The 15,527-nt window shown below is 37.6% G+C and overlaps 1 protein-coding gene across 1 annotated transcript in view; it reads left to right on the plus strand.

Moving 5' to 3' along the window:
- Window positions 1-15,527, plus strand: part of USH2A (usherin) — a 795,153-nt gene that overhangs the window by 351,744 nt on the left and 427,882 nt on the right. Inside the window, exon 29 of the mRNA XM_025367257.1 lies at window positions 1,861-2,052. Within this exon, the coding sequence (XP_025223042.1) occupies window positions 1,861-2,052 (192 nt within the window). The remainder of the gene's footprint in view (window positions 1-1,860; window positions 2,053-15,527) is intronic.

Raw genomic sequence — 15,527 nt, forward strand, 5'->3', positions numbered from 1 at the left:
TCTCCAAATGATTGCCACTTAATGTCTCTGTAAGAAAGTTTATTTAGCGAGTAACAATTTGTCTAAAGATGCGTTTCCATCAAGATATTCTCTTATACTTAATCTACAGTGGGTTACTATGCCAGGTATCCTTTGAGGAATCTTCTTAATCTAAAATATAATTAAATACTGAGATGAGCAACTAAGAATAATTTTCAAGACTCTCTACCTACATATTTTCCAGAAGAGGACAACTTGACACTTTTCCAGGATGATTTAAATTATCACCTATTTATAGGCAAGACAATGAGCTGAACGATCTCTTAAAATCCTTTTCAACTTCAGGGCTAAGAGAAAGCTCCAATATAAAATACTCACTTGTAACTGACATGTTCTCTCCTCCTGTTTCACACCCTTCTACTTTATTAACAAATATAAAGCCTGCTTTGAGTATAATTCTGCAACGTTAATAGGTGTCTGGAAAGCACATTGCTTACTTAGCTTAATAGTCCCCACTTTGAGTACTACTAAGAAAGTACACAAATACAGCTCTGAATTTATAGCAATGATCTGACCACAGTCCTATGCCATAAATTCATATTTACAATCTGACCACAACACTGAGCAGCTACATGCTCCCAAGGGTTGGAGAATAATTGCACTATTTAATTATTTTTGAGTCAGTTTTGCTCTGTCCCTTATGAGAAGACCATCTGTTAGACAGTACTGTACTTTGCCCTGTACCACATTTCAGAACTAATAAAATCAACATCACTCCCATTGTCCCTTTCCTTGCAACTCGATCGTGTGGCCTGTGTGTTTTCTATAGGTGCCTGTGGTGTTTAAACAGCTCAGAGAGTGGTTCTCCCCTTTGGTGTTTCCTCTTATCCTTTATGTGCACTCTGTTTCCCTTAAAGCTGTCCTATTTTATTGGTCTGGACAGTAAAGTCGGAGAGGAGGAGATTTGATGTGGAAAACCAGAGTGATCCTCCATCGACAGGGCTCAGGAGTCCATGAGCAGCTAGAGCAGGTCTCTCATCCATCATCCTGCCACAGAGTTCCTTGGGCTCTTTCTTTGTGTCCCCAGTGCACTCAGCTGTGATGAAGTTTTTACTGATCAGAACTGTAGAAATGTCTAATAAATAGTTAAAGGTTATAGATTTTTTAAATTAGAGGGCTCAGCTTGTAAGTAAGGTTTTGTAGTTCTTTTAAACTTCCTCATTTTGTGATATTATTTTCAGATATTCTGCAGAACAAATCTTTGAAAATGACTTTGTAGAATCTCAAGGGCACCAGCTCCTTTGCCCCACTCCCCACCCCCAAAAACTGCAATTAAGAATATATTCCATATATCATATCTGGTAGAACTTTGCTTTTTAAAAATTAATTAGAAAAACAATTGCATTTGGAAAATGGGTCCAGGCATTCAAGTACAACACAATCACATTTGTGATCTTTTTTGGCTAATACATCGAAGATATAAAAGTGTCAAACCACTATGTATAATAACAGTCTAATTATCTTGCTTCAAAGGGGGTACATCATTATATTGCTTGAACTTGTTATCTGCCTACCATCCACCTCCTTCTTTATGAGTGATGTTTAAACATGTCTGATACATTAAATGTTTTTGGAAAACCTGGACTAGACTTGAAAGAATGTTATGTCGATGGAGTTTTGATGGTTCTGAAATATCGCTTAAACTGAATGGCTCAAGATGTGCAGTCATATTAAATCAATGCTGAAAAGTTACAACTCTAATAAATTGTATTTATGCTAATGGTTGAGTCTGATTTACTGCGGCCATTAAAAGTGAAGAATAGGAGCAATAGTCTTCTCAGAACTGCCTTTTTCCCTATTTTCTCTTTTATTCCTTCACAGCTCCACAAAGTGTGCCAACTCCCTCAAGAGTCCGCAGCTTAAATGGATACAGCATTGAGGTGACCTGGGATGAACCTGTTGTCAGAGGAGTAATTGAGAAGTACATTGTGAAAGCCTACAGTGAGGACAACACCCGTCCACCCTACATGCCCTCTGCCAGTGCTGAATTTGTCAATACAAGCACCCTCACAGGTAAAGGCGATTCTTTAACAGAGTAGATCTTATTAACTTCCTTTTTGTTTGAATTTTAAATAAAAATCTTCTGCAATTTTTTTTTAAATTTATTAAATATAAGTGTATTTTACCTGATTAAGAACAACCACCATCTAAAGTAGTGGAAGCCTACATCTACCTAGGATAAAAAGGATAATTCTACAATGTGCATGGGCTCTCATGAATAATTTTATTCTAAGGTAGAGATTCTCTCCATCCCCCAAAGATTACATCATAGGTGGCTATAGCCCTTTAACACCTTATAGACATCTTTTGGAAATCCTAGGTATAAATACTTATTTCACAAAGCAAAAATTTACTCTTTGGGACTAGCCCCAGTTCACACCACTATTATTTATTGTAAAATTGCTGATTAAACCTAATTATCTCAAGGTGGAGGAGTCTTAGAGCCCTAGTTATTTGGACTGGCAAATCAGTGAATCGATTTCTCACAGTGCGGTGTGCCATGAAGAATGATTATAATGAAATATACTCATACACACCACTAACACATCTCACACTCAAATTCATGCATGTGTATTAAGCGCATTTTTCAACTTCATGAAATATTAAAGCACATTTAAAGGGAGAGTTGAATTTAAGCCTTTGATAAAAAGAAAGTAAATATGTCAACTTTGACAGAAAAAACATTTTCCTCTATCAAAAAATCTTGTAACATGAACCATCAGAATGGATGTTAGAAAAGCCTTAAATATTTCCCCAACATACCTGCTGGTCAGTTCCCCCAAGACTTGGCTTCCTTTTTTTAGACTCTTTGGAATGTACAGCCCAAATATACCACCAACTTTTAGCAAAAGAAAAACAAACAAATTCACATCCTTCACTTCTTTCCTATTTTACCCTCCTTATAAAAACCCAACCTGATTAAGCCCACAGCTTGCCTTTTCACAGGTTGCACATGGCAGCTACATGGGCTGGAAAATATCAAGTAGTTTATTGCCAAAAATGCTAAACCCCACTTTCAAATGAGCACTCAGTAATGACACCAATCCTACTATATTTCCAGAATAGTCTCCTTCTCCCATTCTCCTCATTAAATATTTTATATTTTCCCAAACTATACACATGCTATCTCCCTTTCTCATCCCACTCAACTGACAATGTTCTATTTTAGATCAAATTAGACACCACAGATAAAGCAATCTATTGTATAGGATTTCTGTTACTTTCTTACTACCAGATGTATGTATTAATTGCATTTTTCTGCCTGATGGAGTTGTTATTAGGGGTTGGATGAATGAATGCATGCTAAAACACTTAAAAACATTTTGACATATAGGAGGTGTGTGCTATGCTATCATTTTCTTTTCATTATTATTTTTTATTTTCACACTTTTTTCTTTTCTGTTTTACAAAGCTTCTCTTATCCTATCAAAAATAGAAATCTTCACAAGTCTTCTGGACCCTGACTCTTCCTGTTTTTTCAGAGATGTTACTGATAGCTTACCTTCTTCTCACTTACATGTTTAATGCCTCTCTCTGCTGCAGTAGAGTATGGCCCAAGGACCAGCATTACTAGCTTCATGTGGGAACTTACTATTAATGCACATTCTCCTGCCCACCTGAAACCCACCAAATCAGACACTCGGGAGGTGGCTTAGCAGTCCTTGTTTTAACAAGCCCCCAGGTACACCTGATGCATGCCAGAGTTTGTGAACCACTGACTGAGTGGATTCTTCTCAGGGTCATTCAAACTCTTTTATCTCCCATTGTTAAAAACCAACACACTAACCCAAACCAATCACAAAAATCTTCATTCTGTCCAAACTCCCAGCTGTTGCTCCCTCTCTCCTCCTCTCGGCCTTCGTCTGGCATGAAGTATCGAAATTCATTTTGTCTTCACTTTATCTGGCCTCTGCTCATTACTTTTGTGATGAGCACCAAGAACTGCCATGTTTACACGGGCAAAAAACACTTGGCACTCTATGTCTTCACCACTCTTCAGTATTCTCTACAGTAACTCTCTCATCATTTCTTGAAATATTTCTTCACTTCTATGACTCTTCTGCTTACCTCTGTGTTCTCCAGGAACCCTGTTCTCAGTATCCTTTGCTCACTTCTTCCAAAGTGTGATGACATATTGAAGAGTCTCAGGATTTAGAACTGGGCTGTCTCCTCTTTCTCTTTCATTTTTTTTCTGGCTTGCTCCAAAAACCTTATTGATTCTCATAACATCAAATACCAGACAGATGCTGCTGTTGACTCCTAATTGCACATCCCACCTAGACATCCAAATGCCTGCATCCTAATAGGCATGTGGACACAGTGACATTTCCAACTGGATGTCTCTCACCTTCTACACTTTCCAAACCTCAACTCTTGCTTCTCCTACATTCTCATAGATACCTCCAGCCACCCAGTCAAGAAAGTCTGAGAGTTACTCTGGACTTTCCACCTCCTTCACACCTCATATCCACAGTTGTCATTCTATTTCTTAAAATATGTGTGAAGTTCGTCCATTTCTCCTCTAATCTACTGGTCAGCCCAAACCACTACCACCTTTTGCCTGGACAACTGCAATACTTATCTTCATCTTTCTCATAACCTTTTTTTTTTTTTTTCTCTCCTTGGCCATGAGTCTATTCTACAGAGCATCCAACATCATATCCCTCTCCTCAAATTTTTTCTTTCTTTTTTATTAATTATACTTTAAGTTCTGGGATACATGTGCAGAATGTGCAGGTTTCTTACATAGGTATACATGTGCCATACTGGCTTGTTGCACCCACCAACCCGGCATCTACATTAGTTATTTCTCCTAATGCTATCCCTCCTCTACACACACACCCACCCCTCGAAAGGCCCTGGTGTGGGATGTTCCCCTCCTTGTGCTCATGTTTTCTCATTGTTCAACTCCCACTTATGAGTGAGAACATGTGGTGTTTGGTTTTCTGTTCCTGTGTTAGTTTGCTGAAAATGATGGTTTCCAGCTTCATCCATGTCCCTGCTCGGCCTCTCATGTAATCACATTTTGTCTCAGTCTCCCCCTACTTCCTGGGTTTGCAACAATCAACTTTGTAATTAATATAATTTAAAGAAATTTGGACGTAAATCCTTAGTAGGAGAATTCCTGACAACTGTGATAGAATAAATCCCTAGAAGTAGAATAACTGCATCCAAGGCTCTTAAGATATTGTATAGTCTTGAACTTTGAAGTCAGACATTGATATAAATCTCTGCTATAGACCTTCTCTGTGACTTAGATAAGTTCCACATCCTTCTGGATCCTTAAGTCTTAACCTTTGAAATGGGAGAGTAATATTTACCTTAGAAGAATATTAAAAATATTAAGTGATATGATATTTTAGCTCTAAACCTTTTTAGCTGTGTAACTTGGACAAATCAATAAACCTCAGTGTGCTTCAAAATCCTTCCATGTAAATAAGAATGCGATACAACTACCTGCCTCGCAGGGCAGCTGTGGAGATTAAATGAATTCATGTATACGTAAAGCACATAGCACAGTGCTTGACATGTGGCATGCACTGTATCAATGTTACCTGTAGGATATCTGTAAAGTATGTAACACTATGCTTAATGTATGGTAATTTCTCAAGAAAAGGATAGTGTTTTTTTGTTTGTTTGTGTTTGTTTTGTTTTTTGTTTTTTTTTAGATGGAGTCTTGCTCTCTTGCCCAGGCTGGAGTGCAGTGGCTTGATCTTGGCTCACTGCAAGCTCCGCCTCCTGGGCGCATGCCATTCTCCTGCCTCAGCCTCCCGAGTAGCTGGGACTACAGGTGCCTGCCACCATGCCTGGACTAGTTTTTTTTTATTTTTAGTAGAGACAGGGTTCCACCGTGTTAGCCAGAATGGTCTTGATCTCCTGACCTCGTGAATTCTGACCTGGTGATTCGCCCACCTTGGCCTCCCAAAGCGCTGGGAATACAGGCATGAGCCACTGTATCCGGCCAGGATAGTGATTTTGACACTGCCCAAAAAGCTGTGCAAATTATGCTTCCACTAGCAAGCAGAATGCAAGATTGTGCATTTCATTTTATCTAGCCAACACCAAGTTTAACAGTTGAAAAAAATTGCGAATTTAAACGGCAAAATGTCAGAATATTGTTTTAGTTTGTGTTTATGTGATTACTAGAGAGATTAGTTTTTAAAATATTTATTGGCCATTTCTACTTCTTTTATGTGCCTAAGTAAGTCCATTGCTTTTTATTATTTTATTTTATTTATTTTTTTATTTTTTGAGACAGATTCTCATTCTGTCACTGGAGTGCAGTGGTACAATCTCAGCTCCCTGCAAACTCTGCTTCTTGAGTTCAAGAGATTTTCCTGCCTCGGCCTCCCAAGTAGCTGGGATTTCAGGTGTGCACCACCACACCAGGGTTATTTTTGTATTTTTAGTAGAGATGGAATTTCACCTCGTTGGTTAGACTGGTCTCGAACTCCTGACCTCAGGTGATCCACCTGCCTTGGCATCCCAAAGTGCTGGGATTACAGGCATGAGCCACTGCACCCAGCTTCACTGTTAATTTTTCTTTTTTTATTTCTTTTTTTTTTTCTTTTTTTCTTTTTTTTTTTGAGACGGAGTCTCGCTCTGTCGCCCAGGCTGGAGTGCAGTGGCGCGATCTCGGCTCACTGCAAGCTCCGCCTCCCAGGTTCACTCCATTCTCCTGCCTCAGCCTCCGGAGTAGCTGGGACTACAGGCGTCCGCCACCACGCCTGGAGAAGTTTTTGTATTTTTTTTACTGGAGACGGGGTTTCACCATGTTAGCCAGGATGGTCTCGATTTCCTGACCTCATGATCCGCCCGCCTCGACCTCCCAAAGTGCTGGGATTACTGGCGTGAGCCACCGCGCCCAGCCGCATTGTTAATTTTTCCGTTGAATGATTCACATTTTGTCATTTCTCATTTTTCTCTGAATATGAAGAATAATATACACGTTTGTCTCATCTGATGCAACTCCCCCAGTTTTGTCATTCAAAAAAAAATTGATTTACATTTTTGTGTACGGATTTAAAAAATATTTTATGTAGTTAATACAACATCCTTAAAATGTTCAATATACTATGGGTGATTTTTTAAAAATATATATTCCCCATTTAGAGTTGATTATTATTTGTTTATGTTAGATATACCATGTTGATAACATAATGCATCTTCCTCAAAATAGTAATTCTAAGGTTAGGGTAAGAGCAAATTAGAAACTGGGAGCAGGGAGGCTTTTCAAATTAAATCAGCCTCTCCCAAGATTCTGAAGGATCCCTTCTTGAAGGAGAGATCCCACAGATTGTAAACCAACCTAGTGTAGTCCTGGATGTTACTCAAAAGGCATGTTGTACATGGTAGTGATGTATAGGCGGAAGAAAATCAGAAAACTACTGAGCAGTTGTTTATTTTTATATATCAAATTTGTCAAAAACCAAGGGAAGTGTTAACCATGTTAACTATGAGTGCAGTTTTGTCAATTTCTCTGAGATATTTTTTGTTTGCATTTTTTGAATTTTTGTGACTTTTACACTTATTATTTAAGTTTTAACCTTTGAGGTCTCATTGCTTTAGGTACAGCCATGCATTGCTAAAGGATGGATATGTTCTGAGAAATGTGTCGTTAGGAGATTTCATCACGTTGCAAACATCATAGAATGTACTTACATAAGCCTAGATGGCATAGCCTACTCCACAGCTAAGCTAGATGGTGTAGCCTATTGTTTCTGGGCTGCAAACCTGCGCAGCATGTAACTGTATTGAATAGTGTAGGGAACTATAACTCAGTGGTAAGTATTTGTGTATCTAAACAGATCGAAACACAGAAAAGGTATAGTAAAAACACTGCATCGTAATCTTATGGGACCACTATCCTATATGCTGTCTGTTGCTGACCAAAACATTATGTAGCACATGACTGCATGGCAGCAACTTGGCTAAAGTCCTTTCATTCAACATTGTTTTCTTATAAGGTTGATGAGAAAATTAAAAAAAAAAAAAACCCTAGCAAGGGCCACTGTCTGCGTGGAATTTGCACATTTTCCCCATGTTTTTTGTGGGTTTTCTCTCGGTACTCCAGTTTCCTCCCACATCCCAAAGGTTTTCCCCTTACATGAACTGAGCTGTCTACATGAGCCCAGAGTGAGTGAGTGCAGGTGTGTGTGAGTGTGCCCTGTGACGGTATGGTGGCCTGTCCAGGGCTGGTTCCTACCTTGAGCCCTGAGCTGCCAGGATGGGCTCCAGCCACATACAACCCTAAAGTGGAATAAGCAGATGGGAAAATAAATGAATGAATAAATAGAAATCATTGTAAAATAAAAATTCATAAAGTCTATGATAATCATACAGATGCACAGCAATAAACAGTGCAGTATGACAGGGCTCAGCAAGCTGCCCAGTCTGTGATTGCTGGGGTTTGAACAAAATGCTGGTAGGAGGTGCTCCTTACAATGTTCACTTGGAAAGTATTTATTCCTTGATTTATACCACTATGACCACTGTCACTCACTGATTCACCAAAACTTGAGTAAATCATTATCTTGTTTTGATTAATCTTTTGTAAATGGATGTATAGCACACATAGCACACATTCATTACAGTGTTTAATATTAGTAGTCTATAGAAGTTTGGTGATATTTTGTGACCAGAAATACATCATAGTATTTTTTTTTTTTAAAAGAGATGGAGTCTACCTCTGTTGCCCAGGTTGGATTGCAGTGGTGCGATCTCTGCTCACTGCAAGCTCTACCTCCTGGGTTCATGCCATTCTTCTGCCTCAGCCTCCTGAGTAGCTGGAACTACAGGCGCCCGCCACCACACCCAACTAATTTTTGTATTTTTAGTAGAGATGGGGTTTCACCGTGGTAGCCAGGATGGTCTCCATCTCCTGACCTCGTGATCCTCCCGCCTCGGCCTCCCAAAGTGCTGGAATTACAGGCGTGAGCCATCACGCCCGGCTGACATAGGATCTTAATTCTTTCTTACATCAATTAGCCTGTGGGAAAATTGGGTTTGTTGTTTATCATTTCACTTAAAAGTCACAGTTTAGAAAAAATTCCAATGACAAGGAGGACTTCTATATATCTCTGCAGTTTTAGTTTTATCTTTCACTTGAGATTCTCCATATTTAAGTAGGGGAGTCACTCATTCATACTTGTTTTTTATAATTGATATAATTGGTCTTCTTTCTGGCATCATGTTTTATGTTTCCCAGTTTTGTTATTTCTTGTTTTTTAGTGATTTTTTTCGCTACATTTCTTGCCAGTGTGTACTATGAATCCTTTGATGTTTTTTCTTTCAAGGAGTCTGCTGCTCTCAGTGCTAAAGTGAGTCGTCAAGGACATATGTAGAAGGTAATCTTAAAGACTAAGAAGAACTCCAGTATTGCCAGGTGGAATTTTCATTGTGAAGACTCAGGATAATGAGGGGGGAATGTGAATTGAGAGGCACCAAAGTCAGCTTGGATAATTATCAAAGTCAGAGAATTTCCCAGTAAACAAAAAGGAATACTAGGAAGTGAGATGGAAGGAGTTTAGAAAGCAGAGAGCCAGAAAGCTGGATTTGGTGGAGATGTTAGGGGTGTAGAGATTGTTTTGAGACAGCTGCTTTGCCAGTTGGTTGAGAAACCAAGGTACTAAAAGAGAGAAAAATCAGTGAAGCCTATTTAAACAGTTTTGCTATTGAGCAGTTTTGCTATCGATCTTGAAAATAGTCCTTGTTTAGCATATCTGAGGTGACTTTTGTTGAGATTTTAATATTTCAGTTAATTTTGGTTGTTAGAGTCATATTTAAATAAAATAATTCTGATACTGAATGTACAAGGCAATTTAGCTTTATTGGTTAGCGTAGGGTTCTTTACCAATTACGTTTAAAAAATGCTAATCAGAAAATGTGCCGGTTTCTTTTCATTAATTTTTTTGTTATTTAATAAGCTCTTTTATTCTTTAGATTTGGGTCTTTCTTCAACTTGGAAAATTTGCCACTGTGTTTGTAATCATTACTTCTGGTGAGAAATAGCAGTTTTCAATATTGTATATTTCTTCCCAGGTTGTCTTCCTCATTTTAGTAGTTCAGAACACGGCTTGTAGAGTCAAATCAATCTAAGGTCAAATTCCGCCTATGCCACTTTTTAGCTGTGTGATCTCAGGCAAATTAAAAAACATATCCTTCCATTGGAGTTTCCTCATTCATTAATGGGGGATGAAAATCATATTTATATTGTGGAACTGCTATAAAGATTAAAATCAGTTAACGTAAAATATTTTGCTCAGAAACAGGCATATAGTGAGTGCTAAATGAATTCATCGTTATCTTTATAATCTCTGAATTATAGTTTCTGATTTCTGGGTTACTGTTGCATAGTTGTTTTTCTTTCCATTTTCTGATTTTTGCACTGTTGATTCTGCTCTTTGAAACTTCTAAGATGATTTTTAATTCTTCTAGTACAGTCTTTGATATGATCTGCATTTTTCCTCATCCAGCTTACTTTGATTGCTACCTGCCTCTTGAAATTCTCAATTTTTGTCTTCATCTCTGTTTTACTGCTTACCTCCTGTCTCGTATTTAGTGGATTCCAAGTTATTTGAGACCTTATTAATGGCATGCAACTCATGATTTTTACATTTTATAGGTTTCTTGAATTAAATCCTCCCCGGAATATGATAATCTTCCGTAATTTGAGGGCTGTATTCTCCTCCTTCTTTCGAGTTACAATTTTTCCATCAGCTAAATGTACTCCCCCAAACTCAACTCCATAGTTCAGTTGGCTCATTTCTAAAATAATCTTCTCACTCGGTGTTTGCAAGGGAAAATTAAACTGTTTTCTAATCATCTTACGGGGCATCCAGTTGCTGTTAATAAAAACCTTCGCTAAGATGATGATAGGGTTAGTGGGATAAATTTGCATTAGCCTTGCAGCCACCCTGCAGTTTCAGCTCTTTGCTTCCCAGTGTTTGGTAGAGTAGGAGTTCTGAGAGTTTGCTAGCGTTTTGCTTACAGTTTAAGACTAGGTTTGCCTAGGACTTTCCTTCTAAAAGTCCATTGTCTTTGCCTGGTCTCATTTTAGGTATTTCTAACACTTTGGTCATTTCACTGGGCTTCTTACAAGATGGTAGTTCAAAACTGTAGGTGTACACTGAGTCGCCTGGGGAGCTTTAAAAAATATACTAATGCCTGTGTGCTCCATGTGCAAAATGTCTGATTCAATAGGCCTGGAATGTGGCCTGGGAGTTTGTATTTTTAAAGTATCGCAGGTAATTCTGCTGTACAGCCAGCATAGGGAAACTGTATTTAAAGGAGGAGTTTGTCACCAGTGATCACATTTAAATTTTATCCAGAAATTCTTATAACTTTCATTTCCCCACTGAAACTCAAAAATGTTAGGAGGGAAAAAATTAAATGTGTATAAAAAATAATAAGCTATTAAAAGTAAATAGAAAACACTAGCAAAGGAATATTATAAGATGGCAAAAATTAAGTGCAGGGAAGTGGGATTCTATGCTCAGACTTACAAAAAGCAGAAGGTAAAAGCAAAGAAAATTATTAAAAATGAATATCAACTAGGATAACTGAAGAAAATAGAATAGTGAAGCAGAATATTTACCATTCATGAATTTGTCTATCAGAGGATTAAATGAGATAAATCCCAGTTGCAATGGAGAGTCCAAGGGTTAACAGGCCTACTCAGGAGCAAATGGGCCCCTTTGGGCCACAGGGTCTAGATTCTGTGCCCTCCCAAGGCCAAGGTTCAGAGCAAGGACTTCTTTAAGGTTCATTTCCTCAGCGGGAGCCTCAGGGTAGAAAACCCTTCAGTCATCACTCCTGTGTATCTTTAGATTTGTTGAAAGGGCTCCAATTAACTCTGGGTAGCTTTTGCTGATTTTCCCTGCAGCCCTGTTATCATGCAAAGTTGCAGCCCAGAGAGATAGGACTGGCATTTCCCCTCAAACTGAGGACTGCTCAGAAACTGACTTCACAATTTGATTTGAAATTATTTCAAGAATGAATGGATTCAAGACTTTGCACGTATATGAATTATTTTTTCCATAAGGTGTTTAAACATGTAAACTTAATTGTCACATAATTATTACAGCACCTAGCATCAAGTGCCACAGATATTGGTGTACAGAAAATATTTTCTCAATTTTATTGTTGCATTACATTGAGCTAAAGTATAGGGGTTATATTGCTTCCTCAGGTAAAATGACAAATAATAGTAATATTATTTATTATTTGCTATAGTTTGGCAAATGAATCGATAATAATAAGAAGAATCTTCCAGATGACCCAAATAAATCTACATTTATGTAAAGAAAAAGGCATTTTAATTTATAATACAAATAATAATATAGCTTTTGCCACTAAAATTGTTTCAGTTTTTACATACAATGGCCTTTTTTTTTTTTTACCTGAATGAAGTGGATTTCATACTGAAAACATGTCTCTAATTTTTGCCTCTTTTCCATGGCTACTAGTAATAATTAGTGACTCTCAATTCTACTGGTCATAAGGTGATTCTCAGATTACTTATAAAATGCAGATTTTGGGGCCACTCATTCTGTATGTCTGGGCTAGTATTTAGCAATTTGCATTTTACCTAATGCTCCAGTTGGTTTTTTGGAAGGTTTATGAATCACATATTGCAAGACACTAGTGTAGAAGAGTAGTGGTCAGGTTAGACGGGAATACTTTCACCTGCTGAGCTTGCAACTATCCCCGCTTTACTCCTGCGTCTGGTTCTGTGTTAACTTTGCTGCCAGAAAAATGCCAAGGCAAGTGAATGAAGAAAGAGAGGCAGTGTCAGTAGGACTCCTGAACCCCAAGCGTGGTGCTTCTGAAAGTTCCCAGGAGAAAGGAAGTAAGAATTGGGGATCTTGGTAACATGGATTCTGATTCACTAGGTCTGGGAATATGGTGTTAGATTCTGCTTTTCCAAGCAGCCCCGTGCCACCCTGTCATGCCCAATATAGAAAGGCAAGGAGCTCACTATTTATGTGGGAAATGGAAAACAACAACAACAACAACAAAATAAAATAAAATATAAGAAAACTTAATTCTCAATTACAAGATGCCCCTTAGGTTCATATTAGGTGAAAGCAGTAAAATTCATAGGTGAGAGCAGTAAAATTCAATGTAGGAATTATCATTGTAATGTTTTGGTAGAGCCTTACCTGCATGCATTTAAGTTACAAACATTCAACTACATATATTGGAAATGGGTAAGGGATGGAGGAAAAAGTAAAAAAGCAAAAATAAAACAAAACAAAAACCTACAAAAATAATATCATAGGCAAAGGATGCTATGCGGTACTGAAAACGTCAATTATCTGTTAGCTGGAAAGAATGTTTGAATAATTTTAGGATTTCCCAATCATTGACAAAGAAGTGATACTCATTGTTTGGGTGTCTATACAAAGAATGAAGACTTAAGAGCCCTGAAGAATCATTGATTTCTGAAAAGTTAGAGGCATATACAAAACCAAATGTACTGTACTTTATGGACCATATAAAGAGTCGTCAAGGGAGCTTTAAATCATGTTATTTTTGCCTTATGCCTGATTTTGGAACTTGAACTCAGCTATACAGAGTATCGTCAATGAGATTAAATTAAATTAAATTAAAATGCTACTCTGTATATGTACGTATATGTGTATATATGTACATTCATACATTATACAAATATGCTCTCTCTATATATGTATTATTTCTCTATATATGTAATCATACTTATCTGAGAAGTCTGCAGAGAAATGACTGTAATTCAATGTCATGAAATTTTTTTTTTTTTCTATTCAGTTGAAATTCTTACTCCAAAGTTGCTGAAACTGCCTAGGGTACTCTCTAAACATCCATGCTATTTCTTCAGTAGACAATAAGCTCCTGGAGGACAAGTTTCATGTTTTATCTTTATTTTAAGCCTTGTTCACTACCTTGCTCTAGGTAGGTTATGTACTTACCTTAAAATAATGAATGAAGGAATCTTTCAGTTAGCACATTTAGCTTTCTGCTACTAACCCCATAGTTAACCTAATGTTAATATTGGTTTTGTGCTGAGTTGGACTGAGTATTGAACTACTAGTCCTTACTAAAGTCTCAGTCTTTTATCAGTAGTTCTTTAATTTTATAAAAGAATGTACAGAGCTATCACAACTTAAATGTACATTTGGAACTTACTATACATTTCCCAATAGAAAAAAAATATGTTGGTAGGGTGAGACTAATAAATAACTAATAAAGACTAATTCCAAAACTTAGACCTCAGAATAGAACCCAACCACTATATATTTGAAATGAAAAATAATGGAAGCCAATACTGCTGCAATGCTGATAATTATAAAGAACGGAAAATATTCATTTATTTTAAAAAGTGATCTACCATGTTCCATGCTAGTGCTAGGTCCTATCTTTGTAATATGATTTTTTATAACACTAAAATATAGCCCAAGCACTCTCTCTGAAGTAAGATTATGTAGACAATGAAAGTTTTATGGGGGAAAACCTAATAGAGATGGGTTTATCATTTTTGATTCATTATTTCACTTGAGATATTAGAACCTAAAATAATAGTGATGAAGTTTTTCTCTCACTGGTAATAGGTGTCCACAGTAAATGCAGAGGTGGGACGTTCATAGGTGAGACCCGCACACTTCATCTTTTTGCTGTGCCATCCTTATGGACAAGGCTTCTACCTCATAGCTCAAGATGATTACTTGAGCTCCAGCCATCCAGTCTGATTTTCACCCAGCAGGAAGGAATAATGGTTAAAGAATACTCACTTTCACTTCAAAGACATATTTTAGAAGTTGCTCCTCCACCTGTGGTTATCTTGCATGGTCGGAACTTAGTCACATAGCCGTACCTAGCTTCAGGGAATGTTGAAAAATGCTGTCCTTATTTCAAGTAGCCATTTGCCCAGGTAAAAAGTGTTTTTATGTTACTGAGGAAAAGGAGTATAATACATAATACGGAGCAATTAGTAATCTTTGCCACAATAGGCAACCGTCAGAAGTAAATAAAAAGGAATTCTTTTGGTTGGTGTTATTAAAGATAAAAGTCAGTTTTTATAGTAGACCATAAATTAATATTCCGATATTTGTAGTTTATTACAAACTTTTGAAAATTTGAGATGGAATCTTGCTCTGTTGCCCAGGCTGGAGTGCAGTGGAACCATCTCAGCTCACTGCAACCTAGGCCTCCTGGGTTCAAGCAATTCTCCTGTCTCAGCTTCCCGAGTAGCTGGGACTACAGGTGCACGCCACCACACCGAGATTTTTTCCTTTTTCTTTTGTATTTTTAGTAGAGATGGGGTTTCACTGTATTGGTCAGGCTGATCTCAAACTCCTGACCTCAGGTGATCCACCTGCTTCAGCCTCCCAAAGTGCTGGCATTACAGGCTACAAAATATTTCTTTAAATGTAAATCTTGAAAGAAACTGGTCTGAAAAAATTCACAGGACAAAAATATGGCCCATGACATAAATAGTAAAAATAGAAATG

The sequence above is a fragment of the Theropithecus gelada genome, chromosome 1 (assembly GCF_003255815.1).
Source record: "Theropithecus gelada isolate Dixy chromosome 1, Tgel_1.0, whole genome shotgun sequence".
Classification (NCBI taxonomy): domain Eukaryota; kingdom Metazoa; phylum Chordata; class Mammalia; order Primates; family Cercopithecidae; genus Theropithecus; species Theropithecus gelada.